The following is a 23,050-nucleotide window of genomic DNA, read 5'->3' as shown; positions in this document are numbered from 1 at the left end:
AATGAACGATCGAACCACCATGTTACCTAACCCTTTGTTTGGATGGTGGTTTCCCATGGTATGGTATGGTATAGTTATTTAAGAGAACCATATTTGTTTTAATTATTTTTTAAAATGTATGGTATGGTACGATTTAATCTCATGGTTTGGTAACTATGAAAACCCCCATTTCATGTAACCACTGGTTTGGTGGTATCCTATAGTTTACTTATTTTTTTTTCTAATTATACCCTTACTTAATATTATATAATCTTATTTTTTTATTCATCTTATATTATTTAACTCCACCGCCTACTCCGACCCATACCCCACCAACCTCGCCCACCCCTACCCCCACCAAACCCCCACCCAATTTTCTTAAAAAAAATATTTCAAAAACTTACCCAACCCTCATCCCCAACCCACCCCACCACCTACTAGTCCCTCCCCCATCAATTTTATTTTATTTTTAAAATTTATTTTTTAAAACTTTCAAAAAACACTTCTTACCCCCCCCCCCCCCACATCACACACACACAAAAAAGAAATAATTTTTTTCATTATTTTTTTTAAAAAAATTAAAACTTTTTCTTACCCCCACCCCCTACTCCACTATCTCCACCCCCAAATATTTCTTTAAGAAACATAATTTTTTAATCCTGCCACCCTTTATCATATTCGTTTTCATTATTTGTGTTAAATATATACAAAGACTTTTAGAAATTTCTTTTCTTTGTATTACGAATATAAGAAAATAAGTAAGAAATAATATTTTCTTGGAATTTTTTTTTTTTTTTGAATTCCATTACCAAACACATCCATAGCATACACAAAAGCCACATTCAAACTTTGTATTTGTCGTCGGGTGTCTCGTCTCAAAACACCAAAAGAAATAAATTTATTACTATAAAAAATAAATCTTATTATATTTATTTGATCTACTATTTTATTGACTTTGTTAGAATTTACATGAATTTAATATATCTAAATGATATAATTATGATAAAATAATTAAAAAATATTTTATTAATAATTATTAATAAATTTAACATTTTTAATAATTAAGGGCATACTGTCAAATCAAATAATAAAACTGAAGGATAGATTCAATCACCATCCAAAGAAAGTGTAATTGTAACAAAAAAAAAAGTATAAATAATATAAATATCAAATATTTTGGAAGTAATTACAATCTCTTACATTTTTTTAATTATTTTACTATCTCCCCTATTAATATATATAATATAACTGATATATACATAGTATTGTGTGTATATGTTGAGATTTTTGTAATATATTTAGAGAGTTGAGATTTTTTGTAATATTGAAAATATAAGTTGTATATTTGTGTAATTTTAAAAAAAAAGAAAAAAATTGGCCTCGTATTATCAGACATCATCTAAAACACGCTTCAACAACTCCAATGGCTTTCTCCAATCCAATTCCTCCACCACTTTTCAAACCACCAAGACCCGACCGGTTAACCCGGAAAACTGTCACCATACCCGGGTCCTCCAAACCCATCAACCCGAATTTTTCGAAAGAACTAGCAAAGGAAAAGAAAGAAGAAAAGAATAAGAAGATAGCATCAGAGAAAGCAGTATCAATAATATTAAGAAGAGAAGCTACAAAAGAAGTAATTGAGTATAAGAAGAATAAGAATAAGAAGAAAGGGAATTCCAAGAAATTACTGCCACGTACTGTTCTTGAAGCTCTTCATGAACGTATTACTGCCTTGCGTTGGCAATCTGCTCTTAAGGTTTGTGTTTTTTGGTTCTTGATTTTTGGCTCGCATTTCGATTTCTGTTACTATCTATTGTTTCGTCTAATATTGTTTTGCTAATATCTGAACATACGACTTAACTTGTCGTATTTATACAAATACCCACTCTTATGAAGTACTGTAGTTATGTATCGGGACCTAATTATGTATCTCCACACTCTCAAAATCGAAAACAATATATCAGAAGCTAATTATGTATCTTTACAAAGGAAATATTGTATCTTTGTTGTATGTATCAAGAGCTAATTATGTATCTCGATCGATCCAAAATTGGGATTTAGTAATTATGCAAAATATTGGGATTTTCTGGAATTAAGTTCCAAACTATCGGGATTTATGTTGTTTTTTCTTTTGGAAAAATAACGTAAACACACACTTTAATTTACCATATTTACACAAAATCTCCACCCTTATAAAGTAATTACAAAAGTCACAACTAATTATGTATCTTCGTTAGATGCATCGAGAGCTAATTATGTATCTCGATAGACCCAAAATTGAAAAAAATGTATCGAGAGCTAATTTTGTATCTTTACAAAGGAAAAAATGTAGCTTCGTTGGATGTATTATGTATCTCGGCAGCTCCAAAGTCAGAAAAAATATATCTTCGTTGGATGTATCAAGAATGTATCTCGACAGACCCAAAATCGGAATTTTCAATAATTATGCAAAGTGTCGGAATTTTCTGTAATTACGCTCCAAACTATGGAGATTTATGTTGTTTTTCCCTATAATAATCCTTCAGGAGTCCCACATTGGTGATGGGTATATAATGCGTTTTAAAGCCGTGTAGGTCTAGGCCCACAGTGAACAATATCACTAGTGGACTGGCCGTTACAAATGGTAACAAAGCCAGGTTATTTGTAACGGCCCAACCCACTAGTGATATTGTCCGCTCTGGCGCACCCACACAACTTTAAAATGCGTCAATAGAGTGAAACACTTGTTTACTTATATATCCAACATCTCTCTTGTGTTTAAGTTGGGGTGTTACAGTTGTACATTAGGACAAAAGGGTTTTTTTTTAAAAGTTAAACTAGTGATATTATCTTCTCTGGTTCTAGACCCGCACAGCTTTAAAACGCGTCACTAGAGTGAAATGATTGTTTACTTATATACTCAGCGTCTCTCTTGATTTTAAGTTGGGGTGTTACAGTTGTACATTAGGATAAAGGGTAATTTTTGAAGTTACTTTAGTGATATTGTCCTCTCTGGGCCTAGATCCGCACGATTTTAAAACGCGTCACTAGAGTGAAAGACCAGTTTACTTACTTATATATCCAGCATCTCACCTATGTTTAAGTTGGGGTGTTACAGTTGTACATTAGGATAAAAGGGTAATTTTGAAGTTAAATTGTTTATAATTAAGGTGAGGTGATTGTTTTTCTTGGAACAGACTAAAAGGGAAAGAGTGTCACGTAAAATAAGATAGGGGGAGTATTATTTTGTTGTAGTATTGTTATGCTATTATCTTTTGTTGCTGTTTTTGTTACTTCCATTAAGTCCTTTCTTAAGATTGTTTTTGTCTTTTGTTGAGAGTCTATCGGAAACAACCTTGCAGTCTCACATAGTAGAGGTATGATCTGCGTACACTCTGCCCTCCCCAGAGCACACGTTGTGGGACTACACGGGGTGTGCTGTTGGTGTTGTTACTCCCTTTTTGGTTCTTAGTTGTGGAGCTCAAATTGGAATTGTTGTGGGAATTGATAATTATGGTGCATTTTCTTGTTTGTACTAGAAGTTACTATCATAACTGCATATTGTACGGCACATTTGAAGTACTTGTTGAGTTTTTGTGCTCTTTGTTTCTTAATTTGGAACCCAAGTTGGAATTTTAAAAGGAAATGATAGTTGTTAGGTATGAATTATAATTATAACTGCATATTGTACAACAAATTTAAAACACATATTGTATTTTCCTGGAATTGGTAATGATGGTGCGGTTTTTTTATCTCGACTGAGAAAGGTGCAATCATAATTGCATATAGAAGCACATATTGCTATTTCAAGTTTTTTTGGGAATAGATTATGCTTGAACTGTTTTTCGTATCATGTTGGAGTTGTTCTGGGAATCGATATTCATGGTGCAATGCAACTTTTCCTCTGGACTGAAAAATGTGCTATCATTATCGGTCCTGAGCCAGGGGTCTATTGGAAACTGCCTCTCTACTTCACCTGAGGTAGTGGTATGGTCTGCGTACACTCTACCCTCCTCAGACCCCACTATGTGGGAATACACTGGGTATGTTGTTGAAATTTGAAAAACCTCTTGGATTTCCCTTGTTCCAGTTGATTCACGCTAGTGCATTGTACTATCAAATTGCTGTGCACGTGAGAGATGATTTCTGTTTATTGATGTTGTATGTTCATGTGTTACGAGGAAACATTTTCTAGATTCCAAATAAAACAACCGTTATCAATTATCATCATTGTTTTTCATTGCCCTTCAGGTCTTTGAACTCCTCCAGGAGCAGTTATGGTACAGGCCCAATGCGGGTATCTATATCAAATTAATCGTCATGCTTGGGAAATGTAAGGAACCTGAGAAAGCTCAATCTTTATTCGAGATGATGGCGGAGGAGGGCTGTGTCGTGAATCAAGAAGCTTACACTGCTCTTTTGTCTGCCTATAGCCGCAGTGGTCGTTTCCATGAAGCATTTTCTATCCTGGAAGAGATGAAGAACACTCCGAACTGCCAACCTGATGTCTTCACATATACCATCCTGATAAAGTCTTGCTTGCAGGTTTATGACTTCGACAAAGTGCAAATCGTGCTTTCCGACATGGAATGTATGGGGATCAAGCCCAATACAGTAACATATAATACTCTCATTGATTCCTATGGCAAAGCGAAAAGGTTTGATTTCTCTACAAGATTGCTATGGTTCTATTTCCGATTTCCCAACATAGCTGACAAGAAAGTTCTAATTGTACCAAACTAGAAATGAGTTTCGCATAATACATAAACAAACCCTCAAACTTGGCCCCAGATGGCAAGTCAGCACTCCAACTTTGAGAGTACACATCTAGACACCTCAACTTGTCTACACTGTGTCATTTGCACATTCCAACTTACATAATGATCATCTAGACACGTCCAAAATTTATGTGCCACATCAGCGTCAGGTGTCCACACGAGTTGGAGTGTTCAGTTGCCAGTTGAAACCAAGTTAAGGTGTCTAGATGTGCAATCTCAAAGTTGGAGTGCTTACGTGCCAGCTGAGGTTAAGTTTGAGTGTTTGTCTATCAACTTACGACATCCAAAATGAGAGATGAAACACATTAGAGTGGATTATCAGACGGAAAACCTTAAGCTGCACGCTCATAGCTAACTTGTTTTTTGTGACGTCTTTGCTGAGAAAATGTTATTGTACCCACTGATTATCATTTTCTCGAGGTAGGTGCCTGTTAGTTTTTAATGATAGGGAAATTGATTCTTTTCTTTTTTAACCAAAGGTTCAAAGAGATGGAATCCACACTTGTCGAAATGCTGCGGCAAAGAGACTGCAAGCCAGATGTGTGGACGATGAACTCAACATTGAGAGCGTTTGGTGGCAGTGGGCAAATAGAAATGATGGAAAAATGCTACGAGAAGTTTCAGAGTGCTGGAATTGAACCTAGTATCAAGACATTCAACATACTCTTAGATTCATATGGGAAAACAGAAAACTACGAGAAAATGGGCGCTGTAATGGAGTTTATGCAGAAATACCATTTTTCATGGACAATAGTTACTTACAATATCGTAATAGATGCATTTGGAAGGGCTGGAGATTTAAAGCAGATGGAATTTCTTTTTAGGCTGATGCAGTCTGAACGGATAAAACCAAACTGTGTTACTCTTTGTTCGCTTGTAAGAGCGTACGGGAAAGCTGGTAAAGCTGAAAAACTTGGAGGTGTTTTGCGGTTTATTGAGAATTCTGACGTGGCACTTGATACCGTGTTTTTTAACTGCCTAGTGGATGCGTATGGGATGATGGGACGCTTCACAGAGTTGAAAGAGGTGCTCGAGATGATGGAACGAAGTGGATGTAAGCCAGATAAGATAACATACAGAAGTATGATTAAAGCATATTCAGTAAATGGAATGACTAACAGAGCAACAGAGCTCCGAAACCTACTTACCTCATTGGAGAAGAGGCAATAGCTTCACAGTTCAAAGCGCTAGCAACGGCAATGATCCAAAAAGTGATTTTGTTTATCAAGTGTTCTTGGTCAGATAACTTCTGAGACACTGTTTTACGTTACTTCAGAAATAGTCGAAAGAAGTTGTTCTCAGTGGCCTTATCATTGAACTGAATGCTGTCAGGAATAAAGCTGAAATCATCAAAAATGATCAGGTAACTTGTTATGTAACCAGTTCCATTAATGTACATCCTCTTAACGGGAATTTTCCTTATTTTCTCATCTCGAAATGCATAACAATGAATTAGGAGAGTGACTGACAAAATACCCTTTCCTACTAGTATGTTTGAATTTCCACAAGCTCTTCTTAATCACATATTTGTAAAATAACCTTGGTCTATCGGAAACAACCTCTCTACTTCGTCTGAGGTAGTGGTCTGGACTGCATACACTTGACCCTCCCCAGACCCCACCTTTGTGGGAATACACTGGGTATGTTGTTGTAGTTGTTTTCATGAAAACCTACTCGTTTTTTTCCTCTACGAGATAGAACTCAACATTTGACTGTCTTGATATCCCTAAAACGGGATTAATTTCTCCTGTCAGTCGGAACTGGACCGAGGTGAAGACTAGCAATCAATGATTTCGCAAACTTTGGCTTTCCCGGTCTCTTGAGGCATCTCTTGGACAGCAATCAAAGGATTATCTTTCTCAGATCCTCTAAAAATGCACTACTTTGAAAGGATCCGACACACAGACGGTGACATTTTTGGAGAGTCCGAGGAACAGACTTAGCGAACAATGTCAACATCATATGGATCAATATATTCAGACAATTAAGTTCAGCCCTGATGGACAAATAAAACACTGCAGCAGTACTGAGATTTCCATTCTTAATTTAGTGAAATACAGTTAGTATTTGCTTATGTAGTTACTTGTTCGGAGATTTCTATTATTATTTATTTTTTCTTCTACTCGACTATCATATTATTTTGTTGTAGTTTCTGTTCTGTTATTATTTGTGGTTTCTGTTACTATGTGATATTTCTTGTACTTCTATTGCTTCTTTTTCTGAATTGAGTTTGGAGAATTTTTTCCTTGAGCCAAGGATCTATCGGAAACAGTCTTTATCTCTAAGGTAGGGATAAGGTTTGCATATACTCTACTCTTCTTAGATCCCACTTTATTGGATTATACTGCATAGAATCCAAAATTGAGTGAAAATATTAGGTAATTTCTTCTCGTCAATCTATCGCGATCCTCTTCCTTTACCCAAATATGATATAGGCAATATTTACACCAAATTAATACTACTAATTTATGTAATCATGATTAAGTGATCTAATATAAATAAATGTTAAATACTCGTGGCTAATGTAGAGTATTTTCAAATGCATTCATTGACTCGGTAGATGAGGCTAGGAGATTGACAATAAATTGATCTTGTATGTATCATGTTAATTTTCTCTGCATCGTTAATATCTTTATCAAGAACACAAACAAGACAATGAAATAAGAAAAAGAAAGAAGCAATAAATATGAACACAATCCCAAAATCATTTTTTCAAAGTAAAAGATTAGAATTGCCAAGAAAATAGGTAGGGTAGCACAAAGCCAAACAACCAAAAGTCAAAAAGTCTCAAATACAAAAGGAAAACCATATATATAAATATATAATACTATTTTCTTTTCCAAATTTTACAAATTTTTATATCTAAACTCCCACTAAGCTACCAAAGTAAAAAAAAGACAAAAAAAAAAAGATGAAAAAAATAATATATTCATTTGTTTACCCTTATACTCTTTGTACTATTTGAAGAAAAAAAATATGAACACAATCTCAAAATCATATTTTCAAATTCCAAAATTAGTATTGCCAAGAAAAGAGGTAGGACAAAGACAAAAAACGAAAAGTCAAAGTTTCAAACACAAAAGAAAATCATTAAAACACTTACTATGACCCAAGTCCTAACAAAACTAAATTTCAAAGAAACATAAGAGTAAATTGCAATTTTGGCTCCTCACACATAGATAAATTTCTAATTTTAGTCCTCATTTTATAATTTTGGCACCTTTACTTCACGTAGTATTTGTTTTCTAGTTTAAGCTTCAATACCAAATAAGTTAGGATTGACTATACAAATTCTGATTGATTAACTTTTCTATTAAATTAACTTTTAGGATGAGATTACATCAGGAATCAAGCCTTAGCATGTTTCTATTTGTCTTAATAATGATGAATAAATTGATGTTACATATTAAAAGGGGAGTGTTATAGTTTATGTCAATTGTAGATGACATAATATCAATGACGTGACAAGTGAAACTAATGATTGACTAAAGTTTGGAGACAAATCTTAGAATCTAAAAGTTTCTGGTCAGGCGAGACAAAAATAAAGTATTTGGAGTGCAAGTTCAGCGACATAACGCATGAAGCGGAGGCGAAAGTAAAGATTGATACACAACTTATGTTCAAGAAAGAAAGTTTCAAGTATCTTGAGTCTAATCCAAGAAAATAGGAGATTAATGATGACATCACACATGGTATTGGAGCACGTGGATGAATGAATGCTTGCATCCAGGATATTTGTGATAAAAATGTCATCAATGCTTCGAGGTAAGTTCTATAATATGATGGTTAAAATTATTTTGTTACACATGGGGCTAGTTAAGAATGCTTGTGTTCAGAAGATGAAGGTAACAGAGATAAGATTATTATTATTATGGATTATGGCATATTTGGAGAGATAAAAGTAGAAAGTAGATTATATGGGACAAGAATGGACTGGTTTCTGTGGTGGATAAGAAGAGAAAAATAAGACTGAGATGGTTTGAACATGTGAAGAGAAGAAGGCAGATCACCATATTCTTAGGTGATTAGGGGCCTATTTGGACATGATTCGAAATTGAAATTTTGTTTGAACATGCCAATTGAATTTTTTAAGTTGTATCTTTTCTACATGAAAATTTCATAATTTGTGAAAACTATTCAAAAAATTTCAACTCTTGTATAATCTTACCAAATGAGCAAATCATGATTCATAAATAAGGTCACGAAATATTCTAAAATGTAAGATTAATAATTTGCACATCTGCACAGTTTTTTTATAAATAAACATTTGTAATTACATGATATAACAAATTTTTAGATGCACATAATTTTACAAGATTTGTTGGTACAATTGAAACACACAAACAAGGAGTTACGGGCCAAAACACGCCTAAATTGTCCAAATCTTTTGATTTCCATGCCGGAACTATTGAGTTCCTATCTAAATATCACTCAATAATTAGCAAATAATCCTAGATATTGACTAGACCAAATATTTATCTACAAACAAAGCTAGACCTATTTCAATGACGACTTTCCTAAATTCAACTAAAATTTATTTCATTTCAGTTCCCATTAAAATCAAAACACACAAACAAGTATACAAATACATTTCAAAAAATTTTCTTCATCTACCGCTCTTCTCTTCTCCAAATCTCTTTGATCCATCTTCCTTTTTCACATAAAGAACCCCTTCTCATCATATATACAATTTACCAATTATTTTATTTTTTATATTTTTCGATAGACTCAGTTAATTAAATTACTAACAAATTCAAGAATCGAACTCTTATACAATCTTACCATATGAGCAAAGTATAATTTATAAATAAAGTAACAAAATATTCTAATGCGTCACATTAATAACTTGCATATCTTCATAAATGCGTCCATTAAAACTATCATAAATTATGTTTATGTACTATGCCTTCTTTTAACACTTGATCATGTGAAATGTATATATCCTACGTGTCAAATCACACGGATTTGCCAAGTAAGATGCATCATTCTACTGGTTCAACTTTATAATAGTGTAAGTGTCTACTTGTATATACTTAAAATTGAAGGATACAAATATCAATTGAGACCGAGTTAAAAGACACATTTATATATTATGATTTTCTTTTATAAATAAATATTTGCAATTATATTATATAACTAACTCAAATACGCATAACAATTGTATAAACAAGTATGCAAATATTTCTCAAAATTCTGTACTTATTATTATATTTCATTTCACCCTCCCCCAAAATTAAAATCAATACATAAAAACAAGTTTGCAAATACTTTCTAAAATTTCATCATCATCCACCGCTCTTTTCTACATCCCTTCTTTCCTTCTCTTCTCCAAATCTCGTCAACCCATTTTCCCTTTTCACCCCCAAAAAACTCATTTTCATCGTCCCCAATTCACCACAATTTTCATCGTACTTTATTTTTTGGTTGGACTCAGTTGATTCAGTTACTAATAAATTCAAGAATCAGAGTTTAGAAAATTATAGAAAAATAATATATGTTTGTTGAAACTTGACTAGATCAAATATTTGTATACAAATGTTTCTAGGCGCATTTGGTAATAAAATATTATCCACAAATATAACGACTTTTTAAAACTCTAATTAGTAGTATATTTCATTTCAGACCCATTAAAATAAAAAACATACAAAAAGTATGCATTTACTTTTTAAAATTTCATCTCCATCCACTGCTCTTATCCATATCCCTCCTTTCCTTATCCTTTCCAAATCTCTTCGACTTAATTTTTCTTTCCATGTAAAGAACCCCTTTTCATCATTCTCATTCATTACAATCGCTTTGGTGGTTTATTTTTTCGATGAATTCAGTTGATTCAGTTACTGCCAAATTTAAGAATCAGAATTTTGGAAATGAGGGAGTAATAGTAGACACATGTTGAAACTATCACTCAATAATTAGCGAAACAAATCTAGATGTTGACTAGATCAAATGCGTATCTAACAAATGAATCTAGACACATTTAGTCATAAAATATTCTTCCACCTGACATATACGTCACCTGCTTTCCAAAATTCTATACTTAATACTATATTTCATTTCAGCCCCCATTAAAATCAAAACATACAAACAAGTATGCAAATACTTTTCAAAATTTCATCATCATCCACCGCAGTCTTCTCCACCCCCTTCTTCCCTTCTTCTCTCCGAATCTCTTCGACCCATGTTCCATTTCCACCAAAAGAATTCCTTTTGTTCATATCTAGTTCACCACAATTGTTTTGATGCTTTATTTTAACAAATTCAAAAACCAGAGTCTTTAAAATGAGGAAAGTAATAGTAGACACATGTTGAATCTATCATTCAATAATTAGCACAACAAACCTAGATGCTGAGTAGATCAAATGTGCATCTAACAAATGAATCTAAATGTATTTAGTCATAAAATATTCGTCGACCTGACATATATAATCATTGCTTTCCAAAATTCTATACTTACTACTTTGTTTCATTTCAACCCCCATTAAGATCAAAACCCACAAACAAGTATGCAAATACTTTTCAAAATTTTATCTTCATCTACCGCTCTTCTTCACCTCCTTTCTTCTCTTCTCCTCTTCAAATCTCTTCGATCCATTTTCTCTTTCCACCTAAAGAATTCCTTTTCATCATATCCAATTCACCATAATCGTTCTGGTGCTTTATTTCTTCGATTAATTCAGTTGATGAGAAATTCAAGAATTAGAGTTTGGGAAATAATGGAAGTAATAGTAAATGTTTGTTAAAACTTGACTACTAGATCAAATATTTGTATACAAATGCATCTAGGCACGTTTTGGCTATAAAATATCGTCCACCTAACAAATATAACAACTGTTCAAAATTTTACTTATTATTATATTTCATTTATGTCCCCATTATAATCAAAAATACAAATAAGTATGTAAATACTTTTCAAAATTTTATCTTCATCCATCGCTCTTCTCCACCTCGCTTCTTCCCTTCCCCTCTCCAAATCTCTTCGACCCAATTTCTCTTTTCACCCAAAGAACCCCTTTTCATCATACTCAATTCACCAAAATAGTTTTGGTGCTTCATTTTCTCGATGGACTCAATTGACTCAATTGCTGACAAATTCAAGAATCAGAATTTGGGAAATGATGAAAGTAACACCAAAAGTTTGTTAAAACTTGACTAAACCAAATGTTTATATACAAACGTTTTTAGACGCGTTTGGCCATAAAATATCGTTCACTTAACAAATATACCGACTTTTCAAAACTCTACTTACTACTATATTTCATTTGAGTCCCCATTAAAATCTAAACATACAAACAAGTATGCAAATACTTTTCAAGATTTCACCTATACTTCTTCATCATCTACCGCTCTTCTTCACTCCAAATCTCTTCGACCCATTTTATCTTTTCACCTAGAAATCCCTTTTTATCATACCTAATTCACCATAATCATTTTGATGCTTTATTTTTTTGATGGACTCAATTAATTCTATTGTTGACAAATTTAAGAATTAGAATTTAGAAAATGATGAAAGTAATAGTAGATGTTACTTTTGTAGCGGTTAACAAAATACACCTAACATTAACTAGACCAAATATTATATACAAATGCTTCTAGATGTGTTTTGCCATAAAATAATCTTCCACCTGATAAATTGAACGACTTTAAAAAATTCTACACCTTATTGTTATATTTCATTTCGATCCCTGTAAAAATCAAAATAGATAAAAAAAGTATGCAAATACTTTTCAAAATTTCCTCATCATCCATCGCTCTTCTCTGCCTCCCATTCTTCCCTTCTTTTTTCCAAATCTCTTCGACCCAACTACCTTTTCATCTAAAGAACCCCTTCTCATCTAAAGGGGCCCTTCTCATCATACCCAATTCACCACATCACTTTGTTGCTTTGTTTTCTTCGAAAAACTCAGTTGATTCAGTTGCTGACAAATTCAAGAATCAGAGTCTTGAAAATGATAAAAACGTTTGTTGAAATTTGACAAGACTAAATATTTATACAAACGTTTCTAGGCGCGTTAATCCATAAAATATCATTCACCTAATAAATATAACGACTTTTCAAAACTCTACTTACCCTTATATTTGTTATTTATTCAATATTTTTGGGTACACAGAATCTGTAATTCGACAAGATAATTTCAACACTAGTTTCAAGTATAAAACAAGAACACTATGAAGTACAACAACACCCTCAATACAAGATCAAAGTGATCTTTCTAAGAAGTATATTTTTTTTCAGAAAAATAAGATGAAACAGAATTGTCCAAGTCCTTCGAATTCACGGAGTGTCTTTAATTTTTCTCCCAGGATAAAATGGCCAAACAAACAACTGTAGCGGTACCTCAAACAATTGAAATATCTTCGAACTCATTCAACGATTAGATGATCACACGAAATATTTTTGAAGACAAGAAGTGTTTGTATATTCAGAAAATTTAGTATGTAAATCTGTGGGTAAAAATAGGTCTATATAGCCATCAGGTGCCCCTTCCGAAAGGTGGCAATGGTTTACTGAAAAAGTGTATCCTTCTGAAAAATCATGTTTGTTCATTCCAAAGAGTGTGTCTTTTTCGAACAGTCACAACTATCCAAACGGGCACACCATTTCACGAACTAGTGTCTTTTCGTCGAAGGGTTGCATCCCTTCCGAAACAGCATTTCGCATTCTGCACAGTGTTACTGCATGCATGCACGTTAATGGAGATTAAAACACACAAAAGTTTCTGTCTCATTTTTCCCTTTGGTTTTTTGGATTAAATTTCTGTCAAATAAATTTTGTCTAAAAAGATAGATCTCATCGATTGATCAGAGTCCGAGTCCGAGTCCGAATCCGAGCGAGCAACGACGGTGACGGTGCGAGGCACCTCTTGGTTCTTGCCTCACTTATCATGTGGAGTAAGTATTTCTTAATATAAGCAATTAAAAGTCACATTCTCCCACCAATGTGGGAGAATTAGTAGACGTTCCAATTTTAGAGTACACTTTCCATATTAGAGTTTTCTCAATTTTTCTCTCCACTTAGTTCCCTCCATTTTTCATTCACACTTTTCATATTTAACCCAACAATATTTCATTTGAGTCCCCATTCAAATCAAAACATACAAACAAGTATGCAAATACTTTTCAACATTTCACCTCTATTCCTTCACACTTCTTCATCATCCACCAGTCTTCTCTTCTCTAAATTTCTTCGACCTAATTTTCCTTTTCACCTAAAGAACCCTTTTTCATCATACACAATTCACCACAATCGTTTTGATGCTTTATTTTTTTTTTATGGACTCAGTTGATTCAGTTGCTGACAAATTCAAGAATTGAAGTTTTGAAAAATAATGAAAGTAATAGAAAACGTTTTTTGATACTTGACTAGACAAAATATTTATATACAAATGCTTCAAAATGCATTTAACCATAAAATATCGTCCACCTGACAAATATAACGACTATTCAAAATTTTACTTATTATTGTATTATATTTCATTTCAGTCCAAAATAAAATCGAAATATACAAACAAGTATGAAAGTACTTTCTAAAATTTCATCACCATCCACTGCTCTTCTACACCTCCCTTCTTCCCTTCTCCTCTCCAAATCTCTTCGATCCAATTTCCCTTTTCACCTAAAGAACCCCTTTTCATCATTACTCAATTCACCACAATCGCTTTAGTGTTTTGTTTTCATTGAGGACTCAGTTGATTCAGTTCAAAAATCAGAGTTTGAGAAATAATGAAAATAACAGTAAAGTTTGTTGAAACTTGACTAGATCAAATGTTTATGTACAAACATTTTTAACTGTGTTTGGCCATAAAATATTGTCCACCTGATAAATATAACGACTTTCTAAAATTCTATTTATTACTATATTTCATTCCAGTCCCCATTAAAATAAAAAACATACACACAAATATGCAAATACTTTTCAAGATTTCACCTTCACTCCTTCATACTTCTTCATCATTCACCGCTCTTCTCTTCTCCAAATCTCTTCGACCCAATTTTCCTTTTCACCTGAAGAACCTCTTTTCATCATACCCAATTCACCATAATAGTTTTGATGCCTTATTTTTTTTTGATGGGATGGATTCAGTTGCTGACAAATTTAAGAATCGGAGTCTTGAAAATGATGAAAGTAACAGTAAACGTTTGTTGAAATTTGACTAGAGTAAATATTTATATGCGAACGTTTCTAGGTGTGTTAAGTCATAAAATATCATCCACCTAATAAATATAACGACTTTTCAAAACTCTATTAACTCGTAAATTTCATTTGAGTCCCCTTTCAAATCAAAACATACAAATAAGTATGCAAATACTTTTCAAGATTTCACCTTCACTCCTCCACACTTCTTCATCATCCACCAGTTTCTCTTCTCCAAATCTCTTCGACCTAATTTTCCTTTTCACCTAAAGAATCCTTTTTCATCATACACAATTAACCACAATCGTTTTCATGCTTTATTTTTTTTTTATGGACTCAGCTGATTCAATTGCTGACAAATTCAAGAATCAAAGTTTTGAAAAATAATGAAAGTAACAGTAAATGTTTGTTGATACTTGATTAGACAAAAGATTTATATACAAACGCTTCTAGATGCATTTAACCATAAAATATCGTTCACCTGATAAATATAACGACTTCTCAAAATTCTACTTATTACTATATTTCATTTCAGTCCAAAAATAAAATCAAAACATACAAACAAGTATGCAAATACTTCACAAAATTTCATCATCATCCACCGCTCTTCTCCACCTCCCTTCTTCCATTCTCCTCTCCAAATCTTTTCGATTCAATTTCCCTTTTCACCTGAAGAACCCCTTTTCATCATTACTCAATTCACCACAATCGCTTTAATGCTTTGGTTTTTTTTATGGAGTCAATTGGTACAGTTGCTGACAAATTCAAGAATCAGAGTTTGAAAATCGATGAAAATAACAGTAAATGTTTGTTGAAACTTAACTAAACCAAATATTTATATATAAACATTTCTAAACACGTTTGACCATAAAATATCATCCACCTGATAAATATAACGACTTACCAAAACTCTATTTACTACTAATATATTTCAAAAATATATTTCATATATTTCATTTTAGTCCCATTAAAATCAAAACGTACAAACAACTATGCAAATACTTTCCAAGATTTCACCTTCACTCCTTCATACTTCTTCATCATCCACCGCTCTTCTCTTCTCCAAATCTTTTCGACCCAATTTCCCTTTTCACCTAAAGAACCCCTTTTCGTCATACCCAATTCACCATAATCGTTTTGGTGCTTTGTTTTCTTCGATGGACTCGGTTGATTCAGTTGCTGACAAATTCAAGAATCAGAGTCTTGAAAATGATGGAAGTAATAGTAACAGTAATAGTAATAAACGTTTGTTGAAACTTGATGAACTTAATTGGGATCATTCTTTTGTTCGTGAACTGCCTGCTGATCCAAGAACTGATACACTTCCAAGAGAGGTTTTTTATTTTATTTTTTTTAATTTTTATACATATATATTTTTATATTAATTTTTTTTGTTGATGTTTGTGTTTTTATTGTTGTTTAAAGATTGGATTTTGATTGAATTTGTGATCTTTATAGAATTGAATAGTTGGTATTTCATGCAAGGGTAGCTTATAGAGGACATGCTCCTAGATAGGAAGATATAGATGTTGAGGATTAGTTTTTTTCTTGTTGATATTTGTGTTTTTTGTGTTGTTTAAATATTTGGTTTTGATTGAATGTGTGATCATTATGGAATTGAATAGTTGGAATTTCATGCAAGGGCTGCTTATCGAGGACATGCCCCTAGATAGGAAGATATAGATATTGAGGATTAGTTTTTTTCTTGTTGATATTTGTGTTCTTTTGTGTTGTTTAAAGATTGGGTTTGATTGAATTTGTGATCTTTATAGAATTGAATAGTTTGGAATTTCATGAATTCTGCACTGATGTTGTTGAGTGTGATTTCAAGTTGGGACAAGGTGATGGGAGGGGAGGTTGAGATGATTCCGGCATGTGAGAGTGAAGATGCATAGAAGATAGGAGGCGTGAGAGGTTGTCCATATTGAGTATAAGGGGAGGTAGAGGTAGGCCGAAGAAGTGTTATCAAGGGCAACTTATCGAGGACATGCCCCTAGAATAGGAAGATATAGATGTTGAGGATTAGTTTTTTTCTTGTTGATATTTGTGTTTTTTTGTGTTGTTTTAAGATTGGGTTTTGATTGAATTTGTGATATTTATTTGAATTGAATAGTTGGAATTTCATGAATTCGTCACTTAAGAATGATACTCCTGAGCTAACCGAGGACATGGCCCTTGACCCTAGATAAGAAGATATGGCTTGTTAATGTTTGTGTTGTTAAGATTAGGTTTTGATTGAATTTGTGATCTTTATTGGAATTGTTGTTTTGAGTTGAATAGTTGGAATTTCATGAATTCTTCACCAAACATGACACTCCTGCATCTTATGGAGAAGATGACCCTGGATAGTTAGAACAAGATACACTTCCAAGAGAGGCCTTTTTTTTCAAAAAAATATTTTTTTGGTTGATATTTGTGTTTTTGTGTTGTTTTAAGACTGAGGTTTGATTGAATTTGTCATCTTTATTGAATTTTCTTGGTTTGAATTGAATAGTTGGAATATCATGAACTCTTTACTCATATTGTGGTGTGTGATTTCAAATTGGGATAAGGTGGAAGTGGTCTCTGTGATGTATAAAATGAGGGAGGCGTGAAAGTTTGGCTGTAGTGGGAGCTAGTATAAGGGGAGGTAGAGGTTGGCTGTCAAAAGTCTTAGAGATACATGATTAGGCAGGACATGACACTACTGTAGGTCACCGAGGAAGATATGGAGGTCGAAGATTAGTTTTTTTCGTTTTTTCTTGTTAATATCTTTTTTTTTGTGTTGTATCGACGTTGGGTTTTAATTGAAGTTGTGATCTTTATCTAATTGGTAGTTTTTAATTAAGTAGTTTGAATTTCATGAGTTCTTCAGTGATATAGGAGAGTGTGATTTCTAGTTGGGACAAGGTGTGACCTCCATGGTGGACAAGACGAGGGATATACCCCTACAGCTTATTGAGGACATAATCCTAGATAGAAAATATGGAGGTCGAGGATTAGTTTTTTTTTACCTTGTTAATATTTGTGTTTTTTGGTGTTGTGCTAACATTGAGTTTTAATTGAATTTGTGATCTTTATTCGAATTGAATAGTTGAAATTTCATGAAATCTTCACCGATGTTGTTGAGTCAGACTTCAAGTTGGGACTTCTAATGCTCTTACCGTAGAAAGGTCAAAAAAGTTGACATCTTGATGTTGTAAAAGTAATAAGTGCTGCAGTCCCTTTAAATTTTAATGTGAAGAAATTTTTTTTTTTGATTTGGGAGATGGGTAACTTTCGTTGCTAGTTATTCATGTTTGTAGAAATTGTGTTTCCACCAGCTGTCCTTATAGAGCTGGCATTGAAATTAGTTTCAATGGTTCCCTTTCTTCAACTCCCATAGTTCAGGTACTAGGTAAGTTCTGTGAATTCAATTTCATAACCTTTCTGAAAAAAAAAAAGACTTGTTTCATGGCTCCGAGCTAAGTGAGGAAGGTTAATCTTCTGCTAGTAGTGTCTGCATATCGAGAAAGTTGAAATCCTGGTTTCCATATGTAGTAAGTGCTGCAGTCCCCTTTGACTTTGATGATGATGAGATGACATTGATGTTGTTGCATTGAGGTGAGAATTATGTTTCAAGTTATTTATTGAAGCCAAATATTGTGCTTATGTAGGTATTGCATGCGTGCTATACGAAAGTGTTGCCTTCTGTTGAGGTGGAGAATCCTCAGCTCGTTGTGTGGTCAGAGTCAGTTGCTGAGTTACTTGAGTTGAATCCTAAAGAGTGAGGTTTTAATGTTTGCTGAAGATTGTCCTTTCTAATGTATTGTGATGGAAGTGACGCTGAGTTCTTTTAACCTTTCAGATTTGAGAGGCCTGATTTTCCACTTCTGTTCTCGGGGGCATCACCTTTAGTCGGAGCGTAAGTGTCACTTCTCTAGTTTGAATCTTCTTAATTTTTAATATTCTGACAGCATGTTAGGTGGAATTTGCTTCTGCAGTGTGCCTTATGCCCAGAACTATGGAGGACATCAGTTTGGGATGTGGGCTGGTCAGCTAGGTGACGGTCGAGCAATAACTCTTGGAGAGGTTTTGAATTCAAAGTCTGAAAGATGGGAACTGCAGCTAAAGGGTGCTGGGAAGACCCCATATAGCCGTTTTGCTGATGGTCTTGCAGTGCTTCGGAGTAGTATCCGGGAGTTCCTCTGTAGTGAAGCAATGCATAGTCTTGGAATTCCAACTACAAGAGCACTCTGTCTTGTAATGACGGGACAAGATGTCACCAGGGACATGTTTTATGAGTATGTTACTCTTTACAGTTTTATGCCATTTAATCAGCAAGGAAACGTTGAGACTTCAATCTCTTCTCTATGTAGTTATTTGTACGATATGTTTATCATTTTTGTTTTGAAATGCCTTGGGAGAATGATATGCTTGCAGTTTATTCGCTAAAATTGGTGAGAACCACGTAACCACCAATATAGTATTTTCACTGTAGACTTGGAGTATGAATACGGAGCCATGTTATAGCAATTATGCTCGCAGTCGTTTTTTGATCCATTCAAGTCAGTCTTTTGTTCTTGCTATGCATGACTCTGTTCTTTTTCATGCAGTGGGAATCCGAAGGATGAACCTGGTGCCATTGTCTGCAGAGTTGCTCAATCCTTTTTGCGCTTTGGTTCTTACCAACTACATGCTTCTAGGGGTAACGAGGACCTTGAGGTTGTGCGAACTTTAGCAGATTACACAATTCGACATCACTTCCCCCATCTAGAGAACATGAGCAAGAGTGAAAGCATATCATTCAGCACCGGCGAGGAAGATGATTCGACTGTGGATTTAACTTCAAACAAATATGCAGGTAAATATATTGGTTTTCTTTAAGTGGACATAGGGGTTGTTTGTTTGTCCCTGTTCTAAATCTGTTCTCCTTTTTAATGGTAATTGTCTCTTGACGAGTATTCTTGTCTCAACTTTCCGGTTGCCACCAAAACTCTCTAACGTTTATATTTATATGCCCCTGCCAATGTTCCTTAATGTCCTCCGATGTCTAAGTGGAAGGTGAAATGCACTGAGTTTTGCTAGCCATTTGTACGGGCTTGGTAATGATCTGTTAGGCTTCTAACATCCAGCTGGTGATTAGTTTAAGGTGAACTTCTATTTTCAGAACCTAAAGCACTTACTATCGAGAAAACGAAGCACTTTGTTGTCATTAAAAGATGCTACTTTTTGGTCTCCATACAATGTGGTGATATGAAGTGGACATAGGGTCTCAATTTTACCTGTTTCTTCCCGTGGATTTCTTCATCCTCCCACGTCTACGTGAAGAAGGATAATACAATCTTTTATTGGTTATTTGTATGATCTCTTTGATGATCTACTAGAGCTTTACTGTCCAGATTAATATAGTACCAAGCAAACTCCTAGTTCGAGACGCCAAATATTTTTATTGAGGAAAGGAAGTGCCTTATTGTCATAAAAAGATTCTTCCTTTGGTCTTATAAGACCAAAGTCCATATGTTTAGTTTCTGTAAGTATTTTCAGTTCATCCGACACCAAAAAAAATGGACTTGGAGTTCACAATGTGTTCTTGGAACATAGTTCTAACTTCATTTCGTTATATTCTGTGCTAGTTATTGTGCATTTTTATTATGGAACAGAAGAAACAAGTTACTGTTCTCGCATACATTAATTTATGGGTATATTTTTTCAGCATGGGCAGTGGAAGTTGCCGAGCGGACTGCTTCCATGATTGCAAGGTGGCAAGGTGTTGGGTTCACACACGGAGTGATGAATACTGATAACATGAGTGTATTAGGCCTCACCATAGATTATGGCCCGTTTGGATTTTTAGATGCGTTTGATCCCAGTTACACACCAAATACCACTGATCTACCTGGCAGGAGATACTGCTTCGCGAATCAGCCAGATATAGGTTTATGGAATGTTGCTCAGTTTGCTACAACTCTATCTACTGCAAAGTTGCTAAATGAGAAGGAGGCAAATTATGCCATGGAGAGGTGACGAAAAATACTACCATTTCCTTGAATGTGGTCTTTCCGTTACTGGTCTTCATCTTTGTACTGTTGAGTGACATTTCATCTATCGACTCTTTTTAGGTATGGCATCAGATTTATGGATGATTATCAAGCTATCATGACCAAAAAGCTTGGTTTGGTCAAGTACAATAAACAAATGATTGGTGACCTACTTAAGCATATGGCTGTTGATAAAGTTGATTACACGAACTTCTTCCGATTACTATCGAATATCAAAGCTGATGCTACAATTCCAGATAACCAGTTACTGATTCCTCTGAAAGCTGCTCTGTTGGATATTGGTATGGAGCGCAAGGAAGCTTGGACAAGTTGGGTAAAATCCTACATACAGGAGGTATGTATAATTAATTTCCTTTCTTTGACTTAGGTGTTTTCTTCTTCCTGAGCTCAGTCGTAGTGCTTTATAAATCATGTAGACAAAGTCAACGTCATCTTTGTAAGTTAAATCCCATTGCTCAACTTGTTCACTAATAGTAATAACTAAGGGTCAAGCGACATAAGCATGATGTAGCACTATTAAGGCCCTTGCTTTTAGACTATTTTCGTATTGCTCTCATTTGTGTGGAACAGCTATTTGCCTCACCTGCACTGTTCCCCTTAGATACAGGCTGCTGTTGGTCGAAAGGCCGGATAATTACTCTCCAGGAAGATAACCTATTTCATCTGCAGACTGTGATTGTACTTTTAAGACATAATACATAAACAAATGGTCAAACTTGGCTTCAACTGGTAAGTACGTACACCAACTTTGAGTATGCACATCTAGACACCTTAACTTGTCTCCATTGTGACAGTTGAACACTCCAACGTACAAATGATCATCTTGACTCCTCCGAAATTTATGTGCCACATCAGTGTCGTGTTTCCACGAGACACGGTGGGGACAAGTTGGATTGTTTAGTTGCCAGTGGAGACTAAGTTGAGGTGTCTAAATGTGCACTCTCAAAGTCAGAGTGCTTACTTGTCAGTTGGGGCCAAGTTTGAGTGCGTGTTTATGTATGATACTAGCGTGACACCATCTCGGTTGAATTTGTTATTTTTTCAATTTGTTCATACATTTCTCCTCTATAAACTGATCACTATTCAACTCTACAGCTCTCTACTAGTGGTGTATCTGACGATGAGAGAAAGGCATCGATGAATTCTGTAAATCCAAAGTACATCCTTAGAAACTATCTATGCCAAAGTGCAATAGATGCAGCTGAACAAGGTGATTTTGGTGAGGTCCGACGACTACTGGAAGTTATGCAACGTCCATTTGACGAACAACCTGGCATGGAGAAATACGCGCGCCTGCCTCCAGCTTGGGCTTATCGTCCCGGTGTAGGCATGCTTTCTTGTTCCTCATAAACCCTCTCTACTTATGTGATACAAGATGTTAACTTGTATATGCAATAGAAATTTTAGCTTACTTTTGTTATTGTAGTGTGTAAAAGGTGTAGCTATTCCCTTTTTTGTTTTTTGGATTTTTTTGTGTTAGAGAATGCAGTTTTTTGCGAGTTACATACCAATAAAGATACGAATACCTTGTTTGTTTTGAGCATTGATCAACCATTTCCTCTTGAGAGGCGTCGAGTAAGAAACCAAACCATGTGATCGGCCTCTTCAACTGTGTATCGATTAAAAGGCAGGGCGATATAACCACAAACTTGATGATCTACTTTTAGGTCCTTGGTTTATTTTTCTACGAAGGTAGATTTGAACTCGTTGAGAAAGTACATAGGCCGCTGCGATTGTGACTTTAGAGATGGTCTCGATTCTCGTGTCTTATTCAAGTTGCGGATCTCCTTCATTAGTTTTGAGTTTCTAAAGTACATAGGCCACCGCGATTGTGACTTTACAAATGTAGGGAGTAGAAATAATCTCGATTTTCGTGTCTTATTCAAGTTGCAGATCTCCTTCATTAGTTTTGAGTTTCTAAAGTACATGAGCTGCCGCGAATTGTGACTTTACGAATGTAGAAAGTAGAGATGAGATGATCTCGGTTATCGTGTCTTATTCAAGTTGCGGATCTCCTTCATTAGATTTGAATTTCTAAAGTACATAGGCCGCCGCGATTGTGACTTTACGAATGTAGAAAGGAGCAAAGATGGTCTCGATTCTCGTGTCTTATTCAAGTTACGGATCTCCTTCACTAGTTTTGAGTTTCTAAAGTACAT

At 34.5% G+C, this 23,050-nt stretch overlaps 2 protein-coding genes across 3 annotated transcripts; both read left to right on the top strand.

The window, feature by feature from the left end:
- The first annotated feature begins 1,273 nt into the window (after positions 1 to 1,273).
- On the top strand, positions 1,274 to 6,922 carry LOC107874246 (pentatricopeptide repeat-containing protein At5g48730, chloroplastic). Of its 2 annotated transcripts, XR_007047952.1 has the most exons (4): positions 1,274 to 1,738; positions 4,213 to 4,619; positions 5,219 to 6,102; positions 6,494 to 6,922. XR_007047952.1 is itself a non-coding variant. In XM_047400410.1 (3 exons), exons 1-3 carry the CDS (start codon positions 1,403 to 1,405, stop codon positions 5,907 to 5,909), a joined length of 1,434 nt encoding a protein of 477 aa, XP_047256366.1. In that variant the 5' UTR covers positions 1,338 to 1,402; the 3' UTR covers positions 5,910 to 6,922. The 2 variants fall into 2 exon arrangements, 1 of the variants encoding a protein (XP_047256366.1); XM_047400410.1 differs by having other exon boundaries at positions 1,338 to 1,738; positions 5,219 to 6,922.
- An 8,828-nt stretch (positions 6,923 to 15,750) lies between these two features.
- On the top strand, positions 15,751 to 22,431 carry LOC107874254 (protein adenylyltransferase SelO). Its single transcript, XM_016721088.2, has 8 exons — positions 15,751 to 16,205; positions 18,507 to 18,616; positions 18,698 to 18,754; positions 18,834 to 19,133; positions 19,446 to 19,693; positions 20,546 to 20,852; positions 20,952 to 21,225; positions 21,987 to 22,431. The coding sequence occupies exons 1-8, from the start codon at positions 15,864 to 15,866 to the stop codon at positions 22,239 to 22,241; spliced, it is 1,893 nt and encodes a 630-aa protein (XP_016576574.2). The 5' UTR covers positions 15,751 to 15,863; the 3' UTR covers positions 22,242 to 22,431.
- Positions 22,432 to 23,050: the final 619 nt, after the last annotated feature.

The sequence above is a fragment of the Capsicum annuum genome, chromosome 1, assembly GCF_002878395.1.
Source record: "Capsicum annuum cultivar UCD-10X-F1 chromosome 1, UCD10Xv1.1, whole genome shotgun sequence".
Taxonomy (NCBI): Eukaryota; Viridiplantae; Streptophyta; class Magnoliopsida; order Solanales; family Solanaceae; genus Capsicum; species Capsicum annuum.
This window is presented reverse-complemented; position numbering and strand designations above follow the sequence as displayed.

Coding starts and splice junctions, on each gene's coding strand:
- LOC107874246 (XM_047400410.1), top strand. CDS start 1,403: ATGGCTTTCTCCAATCCAATTCCTCCACCACTTTTCAAACCACCAAGA. Junction 1,739..4,212: donor GTTGGCAATCTGCTCTTAAG/GTTTGTGTTTTT, acceptor ATTGCCCTTCAG/GTCTTTGAACTCCTCCAGGA. Junction 4,620..5,218: donor TCCTATGGCAAAGCGAAAAG/GTTTGATTTCTC, acceptor TTTTAACCAAAG/GTTCAAAGAGATGGAATCCA.
- LOC107874254 (XM_016721088.2), top strand. CDS start 15,864: ATGCAAATACTTTCCAAGATTTCACCTTCACTCCTTCATACTTCTTCA. Junction 18,755..18,833: donor GCATCACCTTTAGTCGGAGC/GTAAGTGTCACT, acceptor TTGCTTCTGCAG/TGTGCCTTATGCCCAGAACT. Junction 19,134..19,445: donor ACCAGGGACATGTTTTATGA/GTATGTTACTCT, acceptor TTTTTCATGCAG/TGGGAATCCGAAGGATGAAC.